We start from the raw sequence: 21,282 nt of genomic DNA on the forward strand, positions 1-21,282 counted from the left end.
TGCCACCTGCAGCTTTAACAGCTTCAGGTGACTGTTTTGTGCAGTGGTTCTCAACCTTGGCTGCACATTAGAATCACCTGGGAATCTTTTTAAAATCTTGATTTCTGGGCCTCATCCTCCGGAAATTCTGTTTCTTTGTTATGGGATGGGGCCACAACATTAGTAACAAAGAAACAGAATTTTTGGAGGATGAGGCCCAGAAATCAGGATTTAAAAAGATTCCCAGGTGATTCTAATGTGCAGCCAAGGTTGAGAACCACTGCTTTAGTGGAATCAGGTGTAAGATTGTGCTCCAGAAAATCCCTTCTCTGGGCCTGGAGGACTATTTTACAGAGCACAGGAATCTGCCTGTCACCTGTAAGGGACACCTGGAACATCTCCCTCTGCTGGTGAGACTATTGTTCCCTGAGAAATCCTGAAAGCCTGGCATTCATTCCTGTGAAGCCCTTTTCCCTCCAGGTCTCTGATCAAAGGAACTTGGGGCTCCAAATTCCAGAACTCAAGAAAAATATCATCTACTTCAGCACCTGTTCACTTATTTTAATCAATCGTAGTATTTGAGTTTTTTGGTTTTTTTTTAATTAATCCTCACCATCAATTTTTAGACAGAGTGGAAGGGAGAGGGGGAGACAGAGAGAGAAACATCGATGTGAGAGAGATACATCGATTGATTACCTCCCACACATGCCTCGACCACTGCTGGGGATCAAGTCTGCAACCAAGGTACATGTCCTTGATCAGGACTCGAACCCGGGACCCTTCAGTCTGCAGGCTGATGGTCCAACCACTGAGCCAAATTGGCTAGGGCAATCATAGCTGGTTTAAACTTCAGCGTGCTTTAGAATGATCTAGAAGCCTTGTTCAGACACAGACCTTGGGCCGTGCTTCCTCAGAGATTCTGATTCAGAATCTGCCTTGAAGGCCTTGAACCTGCATTTCTAACCAGCTCCAAGGGCTGTTTATGCTGCTGGGCCATGGACCACACTTGGGTAGCAAAGCTCTGTGATGTTTAGTAGCTTCATTCTGTGAAATGGAGGGTTTGGACAGTTTCTTTTGTGCAATCTGGACCGTGCGGGGCCCGCACAGATGGACGTGCTTGAGCTACAGGCACAGAGCTGGCTGGCTTGGTTGAGCCTCAGGGTCAGTTATCCTTTGAGCAAAAGTGTCTGAACTGAGGATTCCCGGGCTGCCTGCCAGATGGGCTGCATCTCTGCTTGCTCCCCAACTTCTCAGACGTTGCACCCCCAGTGCTTTTCAGGATGCTGCTCTGACTGGCAGTTTTCCTCTCTGTGTAACTGCAGAGGAATGCCACAGTGTATGCTCAGGGCTGCCTGGCCATGCAGTCCCATGCAGTCATATGCCTCCAGGAAGGCGGGTTGAGATGTTGGGAGGCTGCTATGTAGGGATTTGCAAGTTCTGTGAATCTCTTCTTTGACTCTCCCTGCAATTCCATATTTGGGCTCATATTTGGACCCCAGAAAACTCACTAGAACCCCCAAATATATGCTTTTTTACAAAGGGGGGCTAAGGAGTGCTTTTCCCTGTGGGCCATGATGATATGATTTGAACCCCCAAAGTCACCCCCCTTCCAGGAAAAAGCAGTCCATGATCCGGGCTTAACAGTCATGTCTTCCAAGAGGGAAGGAAAATAATCACATTTTAAATCAACTGGAATTGTATAAAGAAGGCTTTTTATCACTTACTTTTTCTTGCTTCAGTCCCAGTTCTGCTAAAGGTCTTCACATCGCAGCACGTAAAGAGGACTCTTGGAAATCGAGTTTGGCAGCCTGTAGATCAAAATCACGGTCCACAAAGCCCGATGGAATTGGATGCCTTTGTAATGATATTTAACATTCTACAGAATGAGAAAAATGTTATTGCTTTGCAAAAGGTCAAAGGAAGCAGGAGTATTGAAAGACTACGGATGTTCTCTCATAGGAATGGTGTTTCTATGTTCGCAGGCTCACAAGTTGTCTAGTCTGACTGCAATCATCTTACCTTTGCCCTGGTCTTTAACATTGAAAAGGCATTTGCATCCATTACTTCATCTTCTCAGCAGTGTTGTCCCTTTCCAGGAGTAGTTATTATTCTCTCCATTACACATCAAGAATGGTTGAGAGCCTGGAGTCTCCAACCTTTTCCCATCAGACCAGATGCCTGCAGGCACATAGTCAGGCTGACAGACCTTTGTTTCCCTACTATGCACATGAGAGTTGCAGACACCTTTCTCCAAGGTGCCTGCTGCTTTGTCTTTCCTAGGATCTCTCCCCAAGGCTTCTGCCCATCTGTCCTTTCTTCTACATTTTGAGATATATTCTCTCTCTCTCCCTCTTTCCCTCTCTCCCTCTCTCTCTTTCCCTCTCTCCCTGTCTCCTTCCTCTCTGTCCAAATCTCTCCTTTCCTCCCTCTCCTCCCTTACCTCCTTATAAACCTCCTTTGCAGTCTAGGTTTCTCTGTTGGTTTAACAAATTTCACCCAAGAATTCACATGAAATCATGAACAAATTCCACCCCCAAGTGTCTTGCATTTGACTTGGAATCAGGAAATTAAACAAAAGGGACTGAGTGCCTAACTCTGGGACATTCGAGAATACCACCGTGAGTGTGGTATTCAGATTCTCATAGGGCAGGTAGTAAACAAGGGATTTTGCATGATAAACACGGATCCAGAAAGGGAATTGCCTCTTTCTGTGATTAATAACACAGTAAGCCTCCTGTCCAGCCTCTGGAGTAAGCCTCCTTGCTCCCCTCTTCTCTCTCTCTCCTTTCCCGCAGCCCGAAGCAGCAGGCCAAGATGGCAGAGTATTGTCGGCTGATCTTCGGGGATGCCCTTCTCATGGAGCCCCTGGAAAAATACCCAGTAAGCATTTTTGATGTTTACCCCTGAGGGAACGCATGTATTATTTATGATGGAGGTAGGGGGGTACTTCTTTACATGCCTTTCATGTTTACCTTTCTTGGTAAGATTATGTCCTTGACAATGAACCTTTGGACTGGGAGGAGACCGGTAGTGTGTGCTACTGAGGGTGGGAGACATCATTCTCTTCCTCTGCCCACAGTCCTCCTCCCCCTTCCTCGCTGCCAGACGTGACCCACTCAGGACTGCAGGGCTCCCACAGGCAACCGCAGCCCACAGAGGCCATCTGAGGGGACAGGGCTCCATTCACCTCCCAGGGAACCACATCACACCCCTTTGAGAGAAAAGGGTTGGCAAAATGGGACCTCACAGGTGGCACAGTGACATCTGGGCCTGTCCCTGCTGGCCGCTGCTCACTTCCCAGAACGTTCCTCTTGGGGTGGTAGAACTCAGGCGTCCTGTAGCCATGGCAACACCCCTGCTTTGGGAGGGGAAGCCGCAGAAACAGCCTCTGGTAGCCTCTTCCCTCTTCCACCCTCTCTCCAAGTCTCCCCACATCCTTACACGATTTTTCATACCAGTGCCCAGGCTCGTTGAAAGCAAAGAACACAGGACGGGCTTAAATGGGAGTTTATGGGAGTTTCTAAAAATAGCCCCTCTCGGGACTTGCATAAGTGCTCCTGATGCAGCATCTAATAACCCTCACAGGGGAAACTGATTTCCCCACTAGAGGTGCAAGCTTGAAACACCGGAAGTAAGCCTTGCAAACAAGGGTGGCTTGAACCTCAGGGCGGCAAGGAAATCTGAAGCCACCTGCTCCGCTTCTGCCCGTGCCAAGGAGGCTGCAGCTAAACCACCTGGCGCCAGGAAGGGGCTTTTGCTGTTTTGAAACTGCACTGAAAATTGGGTTCTCCGGTGCCTGTCTTTCCCAACTCTGCCTGGCAGGCGCCACACTCTAACTGGCTTCCTCCTTGGACAGTCCAGGCCAGGCCTACTTTTCTGTCCTAAGTCAAAGTGGTTGGATTTATATGGTCCTGTGGACACTCATGGCACTTCGTGTTCGCACACCAAAGCTACTAGTGTATTTCTGTGATCTGATGCATGTGGATTCGCTGGGGGGAAATAAGAATGGTAATTATAATGTGCCTGCTATGGGAAAAAGCCAAGAGCCCTGAGCCAGCCCTGCTCAGCACACACTTAATCTTCATCTTATCTTATCGGGAGTAAAGCATAACCTGGAAGCTCTTGGAATCCAGAGCTGTCCTGGGGGCTTGGGGAGAGAATCTGAAAGGAAAGGGGAGGGTTTTTAATGAATGTTCTTTCTTTAAAAAAAAAATAGCTGGAATCTGGAGTTCCTCTTCCAAGCCCTATGGATTTAATGTACAAAATTTTGGTGAAAAATAAGAAGAAATCACACAAGTCGTCGGAAGGAAGCAGCAAAAAGAAACTCTCAGAACAAGTCTCAAACACGTGCAGTGACTCCTCCAGCGTGTTCGAGCCCTCGTCTCCCGGAGCCGGTGAGGGGCTGGGGGCCCAGGGGCTGGCAGGTGAGGGGCTGGGGGGTGAGGGGCAGGCGGGCTCTCTGTCTCCTATTATGCATGGGTTTAAGAATTGCTCCTCTAAAACTAGCTAGAAATACTTCTTACATTTCCATTTGGGCTCAAATCTCAATGTTATTGGCTTTCTTTTGCTGCTATAACGAGGTGGCATAAAACTACACAAATGTCTTATCCCCCAGTTCCGGTCAGAAGGTCCATGCGATGTCACTGGGCTAAGCTGCAGGTGGCTGCAGGGCTGCATTCTTTTCTGGAGAGTCTAGGAAATCCTAGTCCATGCTTTTTCCAACTTTCAGAGGCCACCCACATTCATTGGCTAGTGGCCCCATTCCTTCAACATCAAAGCCAGCAATATCGCTCTCATTGACCCTTCTGTCATCTGCCTCTGACCACAGCCAAGAAAGGTCTGCTGTTTTGAATAACTCATGTCTTTACACCAGACCCAACAGGATAATCCAGGACATAGGACATAGTCACAGGCTATGGACATTTTGGGGAGGCCATGATTCTGGCTACCACAGAAGCCAGATAACCTTTGGAGTGACCTCATGGTTTTAAGCTTCTTTAGGGCAGGAATCCCTTGGCATGAATTATAGGACTGGGCACAAGATGTTCACTGCATGTGTTCTCATTGATGATGCTGAGACTTCTGGGCAATTCAGTATACCCCTATTTTAAAGAGCTCTATTAAAATGTGAAAGGGCAAAGTTACTTAAATTATCTATCAAAGCTCCTAGGTCAGCGGTTCTCAACCTGTGGGTCGCGACCCCTTTGGCGGTCGAATGACCCTTTCACAGGGGTCGCCTAAGACCATCCTGCATATCAGATATTTACATTACGATTCATAACAGTAGCAACATTACTGTTATGAAGTAGCAACGAAAATAATTTTATGGTTGGGTCACAACATGAGGAACTGTATTTAAAGGGCCAGAAGGTTGAGAACCACTGTGCTAGGTGATGCTTAACATTAATAATTTTCCTTTTTAATTGAATTTGAAATAGATTTTCGTGGTTGTGAGAAAAGAATTCTAAGTGGTCACCCATTTTCTCTGAATTATTTGTGATTTAGTCTAATTTATATTCCAAGTTTAGTTAAAATAACCTTGGTGATCTGAAAACTGTATTGTGAAGACCTCCTGGGTAGAGGGTGGGCAAGTGAAGGAAACTTTAGGCTTGAATCTAGGAAGTCCTTCAATGAAATGTTTAACTGTCATTGGAAAACTGTTGGGCAGTATCTACAAAAGCTGGATGGAGGCACCCCTATGCCCCAGGAATTCCACCCCTAGGTCTGAGCCCAAGAGAAGGGCACATAAATCTTCACCGAGGGGCAGGGATAGGAAGTGCTTAGAACAGCACTATTCAGAACAGTCACAAGTTCACCAACAGAGAAACACACCGTGGTCCATTCACATTGTGGAGTAATGTGCAGCAATTATGAGCTACAACTGCTCACATTAATATGAATGAATCTCAGAAACATAATGTTGAGCAAAAGAAGTCAAATTTTAAAAAGTATGGCACGATTCCATTTATATAAAGTACCAAATCAGGCAGGACTAACCTATGTCATTGGAAGTCAGGAAATGGTTATTATTGGTGAAGAAGTGACTGAGAGGAGTCCCAGGGAGCTTCGGGTCATATTTTGTTTCTTGATCTGAGTACTAGTCACTCAGGCAGGTTTATGTTCGTTAAATTCATTGTACTGTATTCATATGATATCTATACTTCTCTGTATACTTACATATGGCAACTAAGAGATTTTAAAATAATTTTTAAAAATTAAAATATAAACTCAATGGCAATCAGGGGAAAAGAACGTTGGCCAACTCTCTGATTTATCTTTTCTTCTAATTTCCCATGCTAATTGTCTGTTCCTTTCCTTTAGATAAAAATCCTTATCAACAGACATGATGTAATTCTTTGAAAGTCTTTTTTCTAAGTTCTTGAATGTTTATTTCAAACATTATTACGCAATTCTGACTCTTTTTTCAAAAACAGCTTTTGTTCTCAGTAAGAATGTTCTTTGTGAAGTTTTGGGATGAATGTCATTAACAGCCCACCTATTCCCTAGCACAGTTCCATCCCCTGGGGCTGGCGAGTAACCTGCATCTTCTTCGGATGTGGGTGCTTGACTTCCATCTGCCTTCCTCACTCCCAGCTCCCTGCCTCTTATTCACTGGATGCATAACACAAATAGTGATTTTCACAGGCACCGAACATTATTGCTTAATACAGAGAAAGAGCAGCAATCTGTTAGTAATTCGGTAGTTCCTAAATTAGCCCCATAGTCTGTTGAGCAATCCTTATTTATTCCAGTGGAAAATTTTGGACATTGTAATATGCAGGTAGGCCCCTGAATAAGGAGGACTGCTAATTGACCAAATTTGGTTTATGGATGTTCTTGGTATTATGAAGTCAAGGAACTTGAAAAATCATGAAATGGTTCTTATTTCAGAACTAATTTGCTTCTTGTGGCCGTGGTTGGCCAGGTGCCTCTTCCAGGATTCAGCCCTTTGCCAGGATACTTATCTTAAAAAACTAGGGTAAAATAAGATTTTTTTCCATGGTCCAACAAGATTCCTTCAAGGCCCCTCCAAAGACATAAGGAAAAATCAGGTCCCTGCTCATAGAGTAAAAGAAGATAAATCCTCCCTCCCCTCTCCCCCGCCCATGCAACCAAATTCTGACCCGATGGAGTATTTGGAATGACTGCTATATTGTGCCCCATGCAGCATTGTGCAGGAGGCTCTGTCAATCGACTTTTTAAATTAGTTGACAAAACAGAATCCCCTCTCTGATTAAAAAACAAAACATAGTTACTTGGGGCAACAAATTTGATTAGAAAAAAATGTGTTAGCCTCCCAAAAGAATGTGTCTTTAGTAGAATATGTTTTTTATCTAAAATATAATGGACTTGCCCTGGCCGGTTTTGCTCAGTGAATAGAGCGTCGGCCTGCAAACCGAAAGGTCCCGGGCTCGATTCCAGCCAAGGGCACATGCCCAGGTTGTGGGCTCGATCCCAGTGGGGAATGGGCAGTAGGCAGCCAATCCATGATTCTCTCTCCATCATGGATCTTTCTATCTCTCTCTCCCTCTTCCTTCCTCCCTGAAATCAATAAAAATATAAAAATAAAAAAATAATTAAAATAAAATAAAATATAATGGACTTACCTTATTAACTAACCCAACATAGGCATCATAAAGTGGTTGTATGTGACTTTCTTTAATAAATAAGCCATAAATAATAAGGCTTGCTGGAGCCAAAATTCTGTTTCCACTAAAGATAGTTCATGAATGTTTTGCTCACTGCAATCATTCAGTAATCGATTCAACTTCATCAGCCAAATGAAAACATTTCTAAGCTTCTTGGAAGACAGCGCTGTGGGTACTGTCATTTATATAGCGTGGGTATGGCAGCTAACTTAGAAGGCAGGAGGGACTGGCCAATCCAGTTGCCTCATTTTTGAGCCAATATTGCCATCTATGGGGATCATCATGCTATTGCACTGTGTGAAACCTGCCGTAGTCAACTCAACCAATTTAGAACTATGCCTTCTTTACATTGTACTTGGAACTCTATTTAAATAACTGTTATTACTGGGTCTGATGAGAGCCCAGAGATGTGGAAAAATGTAATGCCTCATATTAGTGAGAGTATTTTCTAAACTTTCATTAGCATTTATTTTATATTCAATTTACTCCCAGGCCTTACGCTTTTGTTTCTTCAGTTTCTTCTGGGATATCTTTTTCTTCTGTGCAGCCTCCTCTTCTGGTTTAGGAACAGGCTGCTCTTTTTCAGCAGGATCCTGTCAGTGAGGCAGGGAGAGCTCCTGTGGGTTAACCCGCCCAGGAGCTCTGTGCTGCATCTTGGGAGCTTGTTCACCTGGATGTGCTCAATGACCAGAGACTCTAGGTCTGCACCCTCACGTTCAGCATCACTCTGCATTTTTAAGCTTGTGCAGCAAAAATTCAGCACTTTTTGGGGGATCACTGTCCCTGTGTCCAGCCCCACTGTTTGTGACCTGGGCACACCATTGTAACGACAGAATGGCACACATCACTTCTGCATACCCTTGATGGCCTGGGCAGGTTCACGAGTGTTCTTAAAGTGACCACCAAGATTTGAACCTCTTGATTGGCATAATTTTGTGGGGTTATCTGGGTCAAGTGAATAAGGAACCATTTTCAGAGGTCACCTCAGGCCACTGAAGGGCAGAGCACTGGTGATATTATTTAACCTGGCAGAATCATCCACCAAATCTGCAGAGAGAAAAACGAGCCATTGGGAATGACTGCATATTGGCAAAATGTGAAGCTGAGATAGATTTCCATAATGCAGAATGATTTAAGTATTTACTTAGTTTACCCTACCTACCCTCTTAAACAGAATTTCATCATTTTCCAAGTTACATCCAAGAATGCATTCATCAAATAAGCCTGCAGGCAAATCATAGGATATAGTTGGACCTTAGAATGGTTGTGTGGTCAGGTGTGGTACCACAGCCCCACCTGCACCAGCCCCTATCCCCTTCCTTTCTTCTGTGAGGTCCTCTACGGCCTTGGGAAGGTAACTGCAAGGTCACGGAGCACAGGCCAAGCACCACATTGAAGAGTCGGGGTTGAAAAAAAGATGGAAAGTGATAGTTTGTCTGTTTTAGGGTGATGCAGACCCTTAAAGAGAATGCACACATCAAGATAGGACACATGTGCCATTGGAAACTAACTGTGTGTGATGTCATTTTTTTAACATAGATTAAAATGTTTAGCATTTGTTATAGAGTGTATAAATTTCAAATGGTATTCACAAAACAAATTTACCAAAAAAGTCCATATTCAAAATGTTAGGATAATTCTCGTGATTAATAAAATTTAACTATCCAAAAGAATCATTATAAAACAAACCGTGAAAGGCCAACTTTCAAGGAAATTTTTAGTAATACACATGGCATGTGTGCTTCAAACCTGTAAATGTTTGTTCGCTTCATGATCTGTTATTGAAATTTGACAGGGGAAGCTGATACGGAGAGTGACGACGATGACGATGATGATGACTGTAAAAAGTCTTCAATGGATGAGGTGGGTGTCCAGGGCTTGCCCTCTGGTCACAGAGGCATCCAGCGAATCTGCCAGTGTAGTCAGCTCCCTCTTGAGAGTCCATGGTCACCTTCTGCCATCTAGTGGTGGAAAATGTCACCGTTCACTTTAAAACTTTTTCACTACCCTTTGGAACCTGAAGATGCAAACTTGGGTCAGTAAAGGAGTAAGTGGGGCATTGAAAAAGTTCTCTAAAATGAACATGCTGTTGAGATTTGCCTCCCATCAAATTGGGTATCACGAGGGTGAATTCAAAATCTGTGACATGCACCTTCCTGCTTCAGTGTTTGAGGCAATTAAATGGCTTGCTAAATGGTCCAAGGTTCAGAAAAGACATGAGGTCTGGAGAAATATCCAGAAATATGACATTCATTCCATTGTTGTATTTTGAAAACACTAGAGAGCTATGAGATCAAGCACCCCACATAACTTCATGAGATCAGAAATATTAATTGCAGAGAACCTATAAGTGAATCGGAGCTAGGTGAATTGGAATTTTAACTTTGTTTTAGCAGGAGTTCTCATAAAAAAAAATTATACTGAGTCTGCTTTAAAGTATGTTAAAAAGTACCTGTCTCAGTACTTGTATCTTTGCGATTCAGTTATGGATAAATAAGTAATAAGCTGTTCTTCTCTGATATTTTTCCTCTTACAATCATTTTGTTTAATGCATTGGACATTGCTTATTATGTTTCCCTACTAAATTGCAGCTTAATATTCAGGAGAAAGTTTGTTATAATGTCTGATAAAGTATTTCCGCCTGAGAATTATTTTAATTGTTGATAAATTCTTATCAATAATTTTTAATAATTTAAAAAGTACCTTTCTAATTTGATAATTTGTTTCCAAATCAGTAATTTCCAATTAATATTTAACCTAAATATTTCTATAGGAGTTTTCAAAAGAATGCTTGTCTCCATGTATCTCTCATCTAAAAATGGGAGAAAATGTAAGATCAACCTGTAGAGTTCTATTCATGCCAATACTCAGTATTAGTTTTTTGTTTAAAACATTATCAAAATAACATGTAATAGTTGATAGTAGTTAAAATAACATGATGTTTTACTCAGTGCCAAGCACTGTTCTGAACTCTTATCTATACATGAACTCATTCAATACTCACAAAAACCGTATATGCTATCAGAACTAATTTCACCCTAATTTTAATAAGTAAACTGAAGCACAGAGCAGTTAAATAACTTGCCCAAGATTGCACAGGCTTGGATTTCAAATCAGACAGTCTGGCTTAAGAACCCCCCAGTATACTGTGGGCTTGCCTGAAAGGCGCACAGGGACCAAGAAGGGAGGAAAGGAGGAATGTTTACATAAAGAAAAACAATAACTGTTTGCCCACCCCAACCCACTTCCACAAGGTAATCTTTGTTTTTTTAATAACTTCAGTTCATCTGGGGGCTACCCACATACTCATTTTCTAGTTGTACAGTGAGTTCTTGATGTATTAACTTTAGACGTCCTGCTATGGCGATGAGATGTAGCTCAGTGCTTCTCGAACTTTCATGTGATTTGAATCACTGTAGTAAAATGAGGATTCTGGTTTGCTGCACGTCTAAGGGTCTCCTGCGGAGGCTGGTGCCGCAGCCCCTAACCCTCCCTGCGCCCACTCCACATGTGGGTAATGAGAAGCTTGGCCTTTTCTTCCCCCTGGAATGAATTTTCTACTGATGGTAAGCATCTGCAGAAGAGGAGGGATGATTTTCTGTGCTCCTGGGTCACGTGAGCATTGCCCTGGGAAAATAACCCTGGGCAATATAATGTTGATTCTGGGAATGTTATTTTTATTCCTGCTTCCAGGGGACTGCTGGGAGCGAGGCCATGGCTACAGAAGAGATGTCTAACCTGGTGAACTATATTCAGCCAGTCAAGTTTGAGTCATTTGAAATTTCAAAAAGTAAGTTTTCCAGGAGCAAAAACCCTAATGTGACATGTAATAAGTGTATTTTAAACAGAAGGCAATTAGACAAAAAACTGTTACTGTTAATATAACTATTACTTTTTGCTGGTGGAGTCTATAATATATGCCTGGGTTGTCTATGTGATATATATATGTCATATATATATATTTCAATAACCATATGAGAAAGTATCCCATGATGTTTCTCCAAAATACGTACTAGGTCTATAGACGTTGGACAGAATACAGCTAATTGAGAGTTTTACATTTGGTTTTTGTTTGCAACCATTGTGTAAGTGACAGTGATGAAATAAACCACCTTCCCAGAGAGGAAGCAGCCAGTGACTGGTCAGCCCTGATAGCTGGAAATAGAACCAAATCAACCAATTTATCCACATTCCATTTGTCCAGCCTGTTTTATGTGTCACGGAGAACATGTGACTAGCCTCATATCACTTTGTGTTTTTTCCTTTATCCAAGCATGCATTCATAGTGGATGCAAAGAAAAATATCATCTTTCCTCCATCTAGAGAAAAGAGTCCTTTTATGAAATTGCCCTCTATTGTTGCATAAAATGTAAGATGCTATCAGGTCAAAAGGTCAGCAGCCTCTTATAAAGGATAGATTTACAGATCTCTCAAAATCTAAGCTTCTGCATAACACACAGGTGTAACTGTATAATTTTGCCCAAAGAGTCTTAACTTAGTGGCGTATGGTATCTAAGTTTCTACAATAAAGAATTTAATTTCCAACACAGCTTAAGTATAAAGATTTCAACATTTTCTTTGATGCTACAATTACTGATGCTGCTGACCACAAGTTGTCCACTTCGAAATGTCCTATTTATATTACTGTGACATGAGGGAAAAGCTCCTAGACAAGTAGCCAAGTTGAGAAGGAGATGATGCATTTAAGTTCTTCAGAACTTGGTAACAAGAGCATCAGCCCAAGATGGACAAACCGGTTCTTTTCTCTTTGTATTTTAGATTATTTTATCACTTTTAAAAAACAATATTCGCACATAGTTTACAAAGCACCTATTAAATTGACTTAATTTCAATTAACAGTCATACTTAAAGTAATTAGTCATATGAAAGGAGACTTTTGATGGTAAAAATAAGAGAAGAAAGAGTTTACAGATTATTGGATTGGGGAAGGTGAGGAGATGGGTAAAGGAGCGGGGAAGGCATAGGAAGAAGAATGAAGCTTTAAGGATGCAAAGCATATAACACTGATTTTTCCTTGGGAGGAAGACAGAAGCTCCTAGGCTCTTAGCCTCTCCAAACTAAGATAGCTTTGTTTTGCTTCTCTCATCCTAATTAGAAGCTTGGATTTCACTTTCAAAATGCTGCTCTGTGTTCGAGGACATTGAGACCTCTAGTACATTCACCTCCCAACCTTGTTATCTAATCTGAAAATGAGGCCATCAGACTGGGAAATTTCCAAGGATCCTTCTGCTTTGAAGTAACACAATTCTAATGTCACATTAGCCGTTTGAACCAAAGGATATAAGGACATATACAAACGGAGGCCCTGACAGTGCGGGTATAAAAGGGGTGGCCTCCAGTAAACACACCCCCTGGTCTCTTTCGTGAATCCCAGAAATGGCCCCAAGAAGTCAGTCTGAATGGATTTCCAACAAGAGATTTCCCCAGGGCCTGTGCCCTTTTGACAAAATAGCTGTCATTGCCACACTACCCGAGACGAAAATCAATTTCCCCACCCTAATGCCACCTGGTCCCTGACTTGTGCAACCATAAGCATAAGCGGCCCAGGTGGTAAATATTAGAAGAGACAACGAACAAGACTCAGCTTTTGTAGCAGATAAATAGTAAATAGTTCCCTGAAAAAAATACATATACAAGTTACATTGAAAATTAATCGCTGTAAATTCACTGAACATTTGCCTACTTCTCATATGTTACAATTTATAACTCTGAATTTTATTACTTACTTTTTTATTTGTTTGTCATTAACTCAGAAAGAAACAGAAGTTTTGAAATGTCTTCCTTCGTGGAAACCAAAGGACTTGAGCAGCTGACGAAGTCTCCAGTGGAATTTGTAGAGTATCCTTGATTTGACGAATATCAACTGAATAGGCACAACTGAAGTCACGGGTTATTTAATTTTTGCTTTAAATAAGCAAAAGGATGCATGCAATGGCTTCAGTCTGTCACCTGGGTGTGATAAATAGTTTCAGGTTTCATTGGCACTGCTGGGTAGGGCAGCCTGGCGTACGGAAAAGAGAACTGGCCTTGGAGTCAAGCATTTCTCACGATCCAGCTCTTTGTCCTTTGTCAGTTTGCTTGACCTTCCTGAACTTTCTCACCTATAAAACATAAATAATGATACCAGCTTTATGGCTCTCTGTTTGGGTTAGGGACAACATATGTAAGATATAATACAAGTATGGCATGTATATATGTAAGCCTAACTTGGCATCTTGCATCTTTGGACATTTAATAAATGGCCAATAAAAAGTAGTTGGGCCCTGACCAGTTTGGCTCAGTGGATAGAGTGTCGGCCTGTGGACTGAAGGGTCCCAGGTTCGATTCCAGTCGGGGTTGTGCAGGAGGCAGCTGATCGGTGTTTCTCTCTCATCGATGTTTCTGACTCTCTGTCCCTCTTCCTTCCTCTCTGTAAAAAAAAAAAAATCGATAAAATATATTTTTTAAAAACAAGTAGTTGGTCCTGGCTGGTGTGGTTCAGTGGTTGAGTGTCAACCCATGAACCAAGAGGTCCCTGGTTCGATAACTGGTCAGGGCACAGGCCTGGGTTTCAGGTCAGTTCTCAGTAGGGGGTGTGTAGGAGGCAGCCTATCTATGTCTCTCTCATTGGTATTTCTATCTCTCTATCCCTCTCCCTTCCTCTCTAAAATCAATAAAAACATATTTTAAAAAAATAGCTGGAATAATGATATGAGAATATAAATATATATTACTACTAAAGGCTTTGTTGATACTTCTGAGAACAAAAACTACTTATTATTATCCATGACCCAAAATAAAATGAAACAGATCTTTACATATTTTTCATAAAAGTAATATTAAATGTGTCAGTGAGCTCAATTTCATGAAGCAAGTCCTAGAACTAAAAAAAAAAAATCACCTTTAAAACTCATCAATAGGAGAGAGAACAGATGTAAAGTCCATATATAGTCACACTATAAAAATCATGATCATTAGTGTTCATTAAGTACTATCTATGAGATTGACCTTCCATTATGTCTTACCTCATTTAATCCTTACAATTGCCCTGTGATGTAGGAATTATTCAATCTATTTTATAGATGAGATAACGAGGCTCAGCAAAGTGAAATAATTTGCCATAGATTATACAGAGCCAGTAGCTTTCAGAATTAAGGTGCAAACTTAATGGCCCAACACCCCAGCCCAAGATCAGAAACAACTGACCTCTACCTAACTTGGTAATAGGAATAGTCAATCATGTTTTAAACATGTAGTTATTGTTCAATAACTAAAAGGTTCTCAGGGTGGAAAACTGATGACGGTAGGACCCAAAATACAAAACAAGGTCAAAACCTTCTGTGCTATATTTACCTTGTTATCAATCATAGAAAGTACCCCAGTCTTGGCAAATAGCATTCCCAGAGAAGGCTGAGAAAATGAGCAGAAAGCATTTCAAAAATAGCCATGCAGTTCTTTTATCTGCTTCAGCCAAACACAGTATCCTCCTCTCACATGATCTGATGCCCTTGAGCTTCCTCATGTGTTTTTAATCAGTAGGCCTATCCTTAATAATCTCTACAAAATCATGTTGACCTTGACTCAGCCATGTTTGCTACCTATTAGTTTTCACCTACAAGGGGCTGCAAAGGTAATGCAACATTTATATTATAAACACTTATTCTGTTTGTTCAGCAAGGTTTTTATATACTTTGCCCCCTAGCCCAATGAGATCATCCATATTTATTTCATTTCCCCAGTGGAGAAAGATGGAAGGTGGCTTCTCAGGTGATATTCTTGGCTAATTATTTTTATAATTGTATTCACTACTTAACATGATGGTCCAGATATAACAAAATGCAGCTTAGTAGGATATATCCAAAAGGAACTCGTGTAGATTCATCCAACTATATGCCTCAGCTCTTCTGGAATGCAGGCTGTCAAATGGTTGCCCTTAATTTCCAAACAGTGGGTAAGTAGCACAGTTTCTGCTCATTTCCATTGTCATAAAGCCATATTTCCAAGGACCCCAAACCCATTCCGAAGGATAAAAAATTGCCAGACTTGACTGAAACTAGGAAAAGTAAATTTTAAAAAAGTAAATTTTGAAAATTGAGAAATTGTCTTCAATAGTTTATAAATGAGTGTTTCTTTCTACTGGTCTTGCACTGGTCTTGCATTATTTTCAAACAAAAACCTTTATACTTTTTAAAGTAATATGTATTTATTATAGAAAAAGTTGGAAAATCCAAAGATGTATAAAGAAAAAATAAAACTCAGAGATTCAAAACTCAACTTTATTATTTGTTATCTATAAGGTTTTTTGACTATGTATGTATATGCTTTTTCACTTAATTCCACATATATTTAAATGTTATACAGAAACATGAATTTTAATATCTGTATATTAAGCACATTTCACAATTCACTAAAACCCATTTCCTATCACTGAACACTAGAGAATTTTTTTCTACTATAAATAATGCTCTGAGAATAGTCTTGACATAAATTTTCAAGTCTATCTACTGATGTTCTTTTGGCAAAGTTCCTAAAACCAAATTACTCTGTCAAAAGATGTGAGGTTTTAAGAAACTTTGTACCAAAGTTTTTTGCCAAACTTTTCATCAAAAAATGTTGCCCCAGAATTTTTCTCTAGCAACGTATGGCGGGAAGTGTTCCTGCTCATCTGAGGTCTTGGTTAAGTGTTATCCTTAAACAATAATAATACAATTTGAGACAAAATATTGTCATTTCATTATTGTTTTAATTTCATTTTTTGATTATTATTGAGGTTGAACATTTAAATATGTGGGTTTAAAACTGTTTATATTTCTGCTTTTATGAGTCGCCTATTCAGGCCTATTGTCACTTACAGTGCTTTTTATATAAAGGGCATGTTATCTTATTTTGTGAAATAGATGAGATCAGATTTTTAATGGTGTGTTTTTTTTAATGGAGTCTTGGATTACTTTAATGATTGCAGCTTCCCCTGGATCAGATTCATATTTACTTTCATTTCTCTCATATTTTAATATTTCTAACTTTACCCTTTCATCTATCCAAAAATTAATTTTTATATATAACTTCAGTAAGATATCAATCCTTTTTTATACTGACCTGAAATTACAGCTTAATAGGTATACCCTTTTCTGTTATTGTTAACTTAGATCCATTTTTTTCTATTTATATTCTTCTCCATTAATAAGTTTGTCTGCTTTCTGCAACCAATAACACACTGTTATTATTGTAGTGTTTAATAAATGGCTTAATACCTGGAAGTGGAAATTCTCCTTCCTGGCTATTTTCAGTTATTTTCTTGTCATTGCCAGTAGGATTTCTGGTTTCCAATAAATTTAGTTTAATTATTATCATGTTTCTTTCCCCCCGCCCCTGGGGGAAAAAAGAGGTTTTTATTAAAATCACATTAACTTTACATTAGGTTAATTGTTATTATGTATTCCTCTGCCCCACTGGAAAAAAAATGAGATTTATATTAAATCACATAAAATTTATAAATTCATCTGAAGAATGTATCCTTAATTTTTTTTATCACTGAAAGAATGTTTTTCTCTTCAATTTAAAAATTATATTAAGTCCCTCAGCAGAATCACTTGTCTTTATTAGAGGTCTAGTTTCTTTAGATGAAATCTCTTTTTTGACATTATATTTTTAACAGATTGTTTCTAGAAATTAATATTTATATATTTCCGTAATAAGTAAATTTAGTTTATAAATGATAATCTTCCTAAACTCTTATAATTTCCCCTTTTGCCAATAGATTCTATTGGGTTTTTCAGATATACAATCACAATAATTTAATCACATCTGCTTTTCCCCCTTTCTTAGGATTTGGACTAATTGTTCTAGAATAATATTAAATAGCAGTGGTGTGCATCTTTCTCTTCACCCTGACACTATTGGCAATTTCACCATTGTGATACCATTGAGTAGATGTTGGCTGTGACTTTAAGACAGATATTCTTTCACACATTAAAGGAGTATACACTTGTCCTAATGACCAGCAGTATATTATGAATTTATGTTAAATGTTATTAAATATCGCGGACTTCCATGTTATGGGATGATTGTGTTCATTTCTTCTTTTGTGAGAAAATGTGATAAATTATATTAATAGATCTCCTAATATGTAATTATCCTTGTGTCCTGTGATAAATTCTACTTATTTTTTGGGTATTATTTCTTAAAGCATATGATTTGCTAATATAATTTTTAGGCTTTTGGAGTTAATTTTTTTCAAGTATGGTAAGTCAATCATTTTCATTTGTTTTTTACTTTGTCCAATTTTAGTATCACAATTATACTAGCTTAATAACATGAGAGATAAAATTTCACTTATTTTCCCTGATCTAAAAGTTCTTTTTTTCATGGAACTATGAAGTATGTCTACCATCACCTTTTCTATTGTCCAGCCCAAAAGAGATGAGTTTCAGCTCAGATAATCTGGGATAAATGACAGCTTCTCAGATTTCTTAGGACTTTAAAATGTGTTGTTGTTTTTAACCCCAGTAATTGCAATTAGTATGGACATTCATACAGAGTGTTAGGGAAACTTTGAGCAGTAATCTTTGTCCATTAGAAACAGGTGAACATGCAATTCAATATTGGTGGTAAGTAATCAAAGAAATGCAAAATTTAAAAGGAAACTTTTCCCCATAAATTAAAAAAGAAAAATTATAGCAGCCGCTGTTGGTGAGGTGTGGGGAGGTCCTTCCTTAGAAACAGGGATTAGAGGTTTAAAGTGGTTTTAGCTTTCCGAAGGGTATTTTAGCAAGATTTACCTAAAATCTTTCCCAAAGTGCATATCTTTTGATCCAGAAATTTCACTCCTAAGAATACTGTTAATCATATCCTCAAAGAGTTCACCACTATGATGTTCATCAAAACATTATATGTAATGGTGACAATTTAGAAGAGACTCATAAATGTGCCTTTAAAGGGGCCTGGATGAATACATTTATTCAAATATATCTATTCAACAGAATTTTGTATAGCTGTTAAAATTAAAGCAGGCAAATATTTAATGGAATAGACATACTGCATATTTAAAATATACAGGGTATCCTCAAAAATGTGTACACATTATAAAGGCAGTGTTTAGAGAAATTATTTCATTTTCAAAATGTAATATAACCTACAGCTATCAGCTATTAAAGTGTGTATACATTTTTTGGGACACCCTGTATTTGAAGTAAGAAAACAAAATATACACCAATCTGTTGGTGGTAGCTTATCTCTAGATTTGGAGATTTTAGCTCAATTTTTTTTTCTTGTATGTGTTTTCTACATTTCTACAATGAATACATATTTCTTTTAAAAAAGGGAACAAAAGTGGACCATAATACAATCTTACTTTCTTTCTACAAAGATAATAGAGTCACAGTAAGGTTTGTGTCTTTGGTATGCAGACCTGGCTATGCAGATCAATATGGGGATGTATGAATACAATGGGAAGAGTGGCTACAGATTAAAGCCAGAGTTTATGAGGCGACCTGACAAGCATTTTGATCCATTCACCGAAGGCATCGTAGATGGGATAGTAGCCAACACTTTGTCTGTTAAGGTATGTACGTCTCTTTTATAAAATTGTCCCCATCAAAAGTCTTGGACATTACCTATTTTGTGTAAAAATGTAGTTGAGTCATTAAAAGTGTAGTTGCTAGCACAGTCTCCACTTCCTTCAGACATTTTTTTAAGGCCTGAATCCGAATTAGAAATTCTGAGACACTAAGTGCAGGAAATAAAGGGACTCGGCTGCACATTCAACAGGACAAAAATTGGACCCTCAGTCAGCAAAACAAGTTGGTGAGAAACACCATGGCCAACCCTTTCTTTTGGTGTAAATGTCCCACAGTAAAATTTACACAAAAATTACTGGAGAAATCTTCTGGTTTTTTTCTAGAGAAATATCCATACTGAGAAAAATCAGAGAAAAAAAAAAGTATTCCCAATAAATTGTCAAAATGGAATAAAAGCTCTGAACTTACCATAGCATGGATTTAAAAATCTATCAGAGTATTCAGGGATTTAAAACAGATATCAAATTAAAAAATTGCTTTATTAAATATTTATCTGACCCTAACAATGAATTTCAAATGATTGCCACAATCTTTGAAATTGATGTGTCAGTAGATATACCTTTTTTTTCTAGCTGTGAGAATTAATACCATGAATGGCAAATCATTTTTATAAAGAACTTTTTACATGAATTCTACAAGCTCTGGGCTATTTTAGCTAAATTTCATTTTACATTTTAAAGTCTTATTTTTTTTTCCTCTTTAACTGGATGACTGTTAACTAAGAAACATTTTTTATTGGATATAAATTCAATTTTCAGATTGATCCAAAACCAAAGGCATATGAAAAACTATAATTAAAAAAGCCCTATAACAGTTTCACTAATTTATATCTACCTTAAGCTTGTTGAGCCCATTTTTTTTTATTTTAAAATTTGTTACTTTACCAAGGATTAAAAATAAAATATCAGTGAAGTCTCTCACAATTATATCCTTTGAAATTATTTCATAGCATATATCTGAAGAGCAGAGTTGGCAGAATTAGAGCTTCAAGATAATATTTATTTTTAGGAAATTGTTTTCAGCAAAGGATGTGTAATTCCTGTCATTTGATTAAAATAAACTCTTAAGCATAACTGATAAAATGGTATTTTTAGAATCTTTGTCAATTGTTATAGTTGGGTCAAACTAATAATATTTTCTTTGCTGATTCACCTTGTTTTGTACATGTTGGCTTGTTCATTTATTTTTTTCTTGAAAATTCTTCTGTGACAGTGCAAACAACTATAAAACAATGGCATAGAGACAGGAAAGTAAGTTGAGGGGAAACAGTTGAGTCTTAGGAAAATGTGCTGCTGGCCGAGTCCAGAATGGAGACCCTGTTCTGGAGCTGTCAGTATCCTGTGAATGGATGGCCATGCTGCATTGGAGTCCTGCTTTTAACCTGCAGCTAGAACCAAGATGAGCTCACATCTGTCCAGTGGTGCTTGTGTTTTGATCTGTGACATAGACTTCATAGTGCCAGAATGGACTTGTGCACTCAAATGGTGTTGGCCATTGTCTTTCACTCATGCGAATGTGAGAGTGGTGCCACTGAGTTAAGGACTTCTGCTTTCATCAGTCATCATAAGGTCACAAGAACATTGAGGGGAAATTCAGACAGCCTCTTCCTCGTGACTTTCTATCTAACTTGTTTGGAATTTTTGACTCCAGCAGCATGTAGCTGACTTGGGCCTCGCTTGGCCACTGATGGGCATTCTCAAGCCACCATTGTGTTTGGTTTCTGACTCAGTCATAGTCTTGGAAATTTTGTCCCGTTCCACTGACTTGAGCTCAGAAAGGTCTTGGCCAGCAGGCAGCTTGTCAATCAGGCAACCCAGACTTGCCAGGTTTGCTCTGTCAGCACTTGCTTGCTGCTGCTCCCCTCAGGTGTTAAAGCAGAAGACAATAATGCTGTGAAGGCCTGGGGAGGGGGCTGAGTGGAGAGGAGGGGTCAGTGAGAGGAAAAAAAGGGATATCAGTAATACTTTCAACAATACAGTTAATTTTTTTTTTAAAAGACACCTTTATGATACCTGAAGAATCTCTCGGGCTTTGAAAATTGGGTGAGAAAAAGAGGCAGACGTGGGAGACATTTTATG

At 39.3% G+C, this 21,282-nt stretch overlaps 1 protein-coding gene across 1 annotated transcript in view; it reads left to right on the top strand.

Annotated features, from left to right (window-relative positions):
- Positions 1–2,774: 2,774 nt before the first annotated feature.
- Positions 2,775–21,282, top strand: part of PLCB1 (phospholipase C beta 1) — a gene marked incomplete at its 5' end in the record, with an annotated part of 130,601 nt that continues 112,093 nt past the window's right edge. Inside the window, 7 exons of the mRNA XM_006087989.3 lie at positions 2,775–2,859; positions 4,196–4,373; positions 9,424–9,491; positions 11,322–11,418; positions 13,403–13,487; positions 15,455–15,579; positions 19,034–19,188. Coding sequence (XP_006088051.3) covers positions 2,775–2,859; positions 4,196–4,373; positions 9,424–9,491; positions 11,322–11,418; positions 13,403–13,487; positions 15,455–15,579; positions 19,034–19,188 — 793 coding nt within the window. The remainder of the gene's footprint in view (positions 2,860–4,195; positions 4,374–9,423; positions 9,492–11,321; positions 11,419–13,402; positions 13,488–15,454; positions 15,580–19,033; positions 19,189–21,282) is intronic.

This window comes from Myotis lucifugus, unplaced genomic scaffold (genome assembly GCF_000147115.1).
Source record: "Myotis lucifugus unplaced genomic scaffold, Myoluc2.0 scaffold_42, whole genome shotgun sequence".
In the NCBI taxonomy this organism is placed as follows: Eukaryota; Metazoa; Chordata; class Mammalia; order Chiroptera; family Vespertilionidae; genus Myotis; species Myotis lucifugus.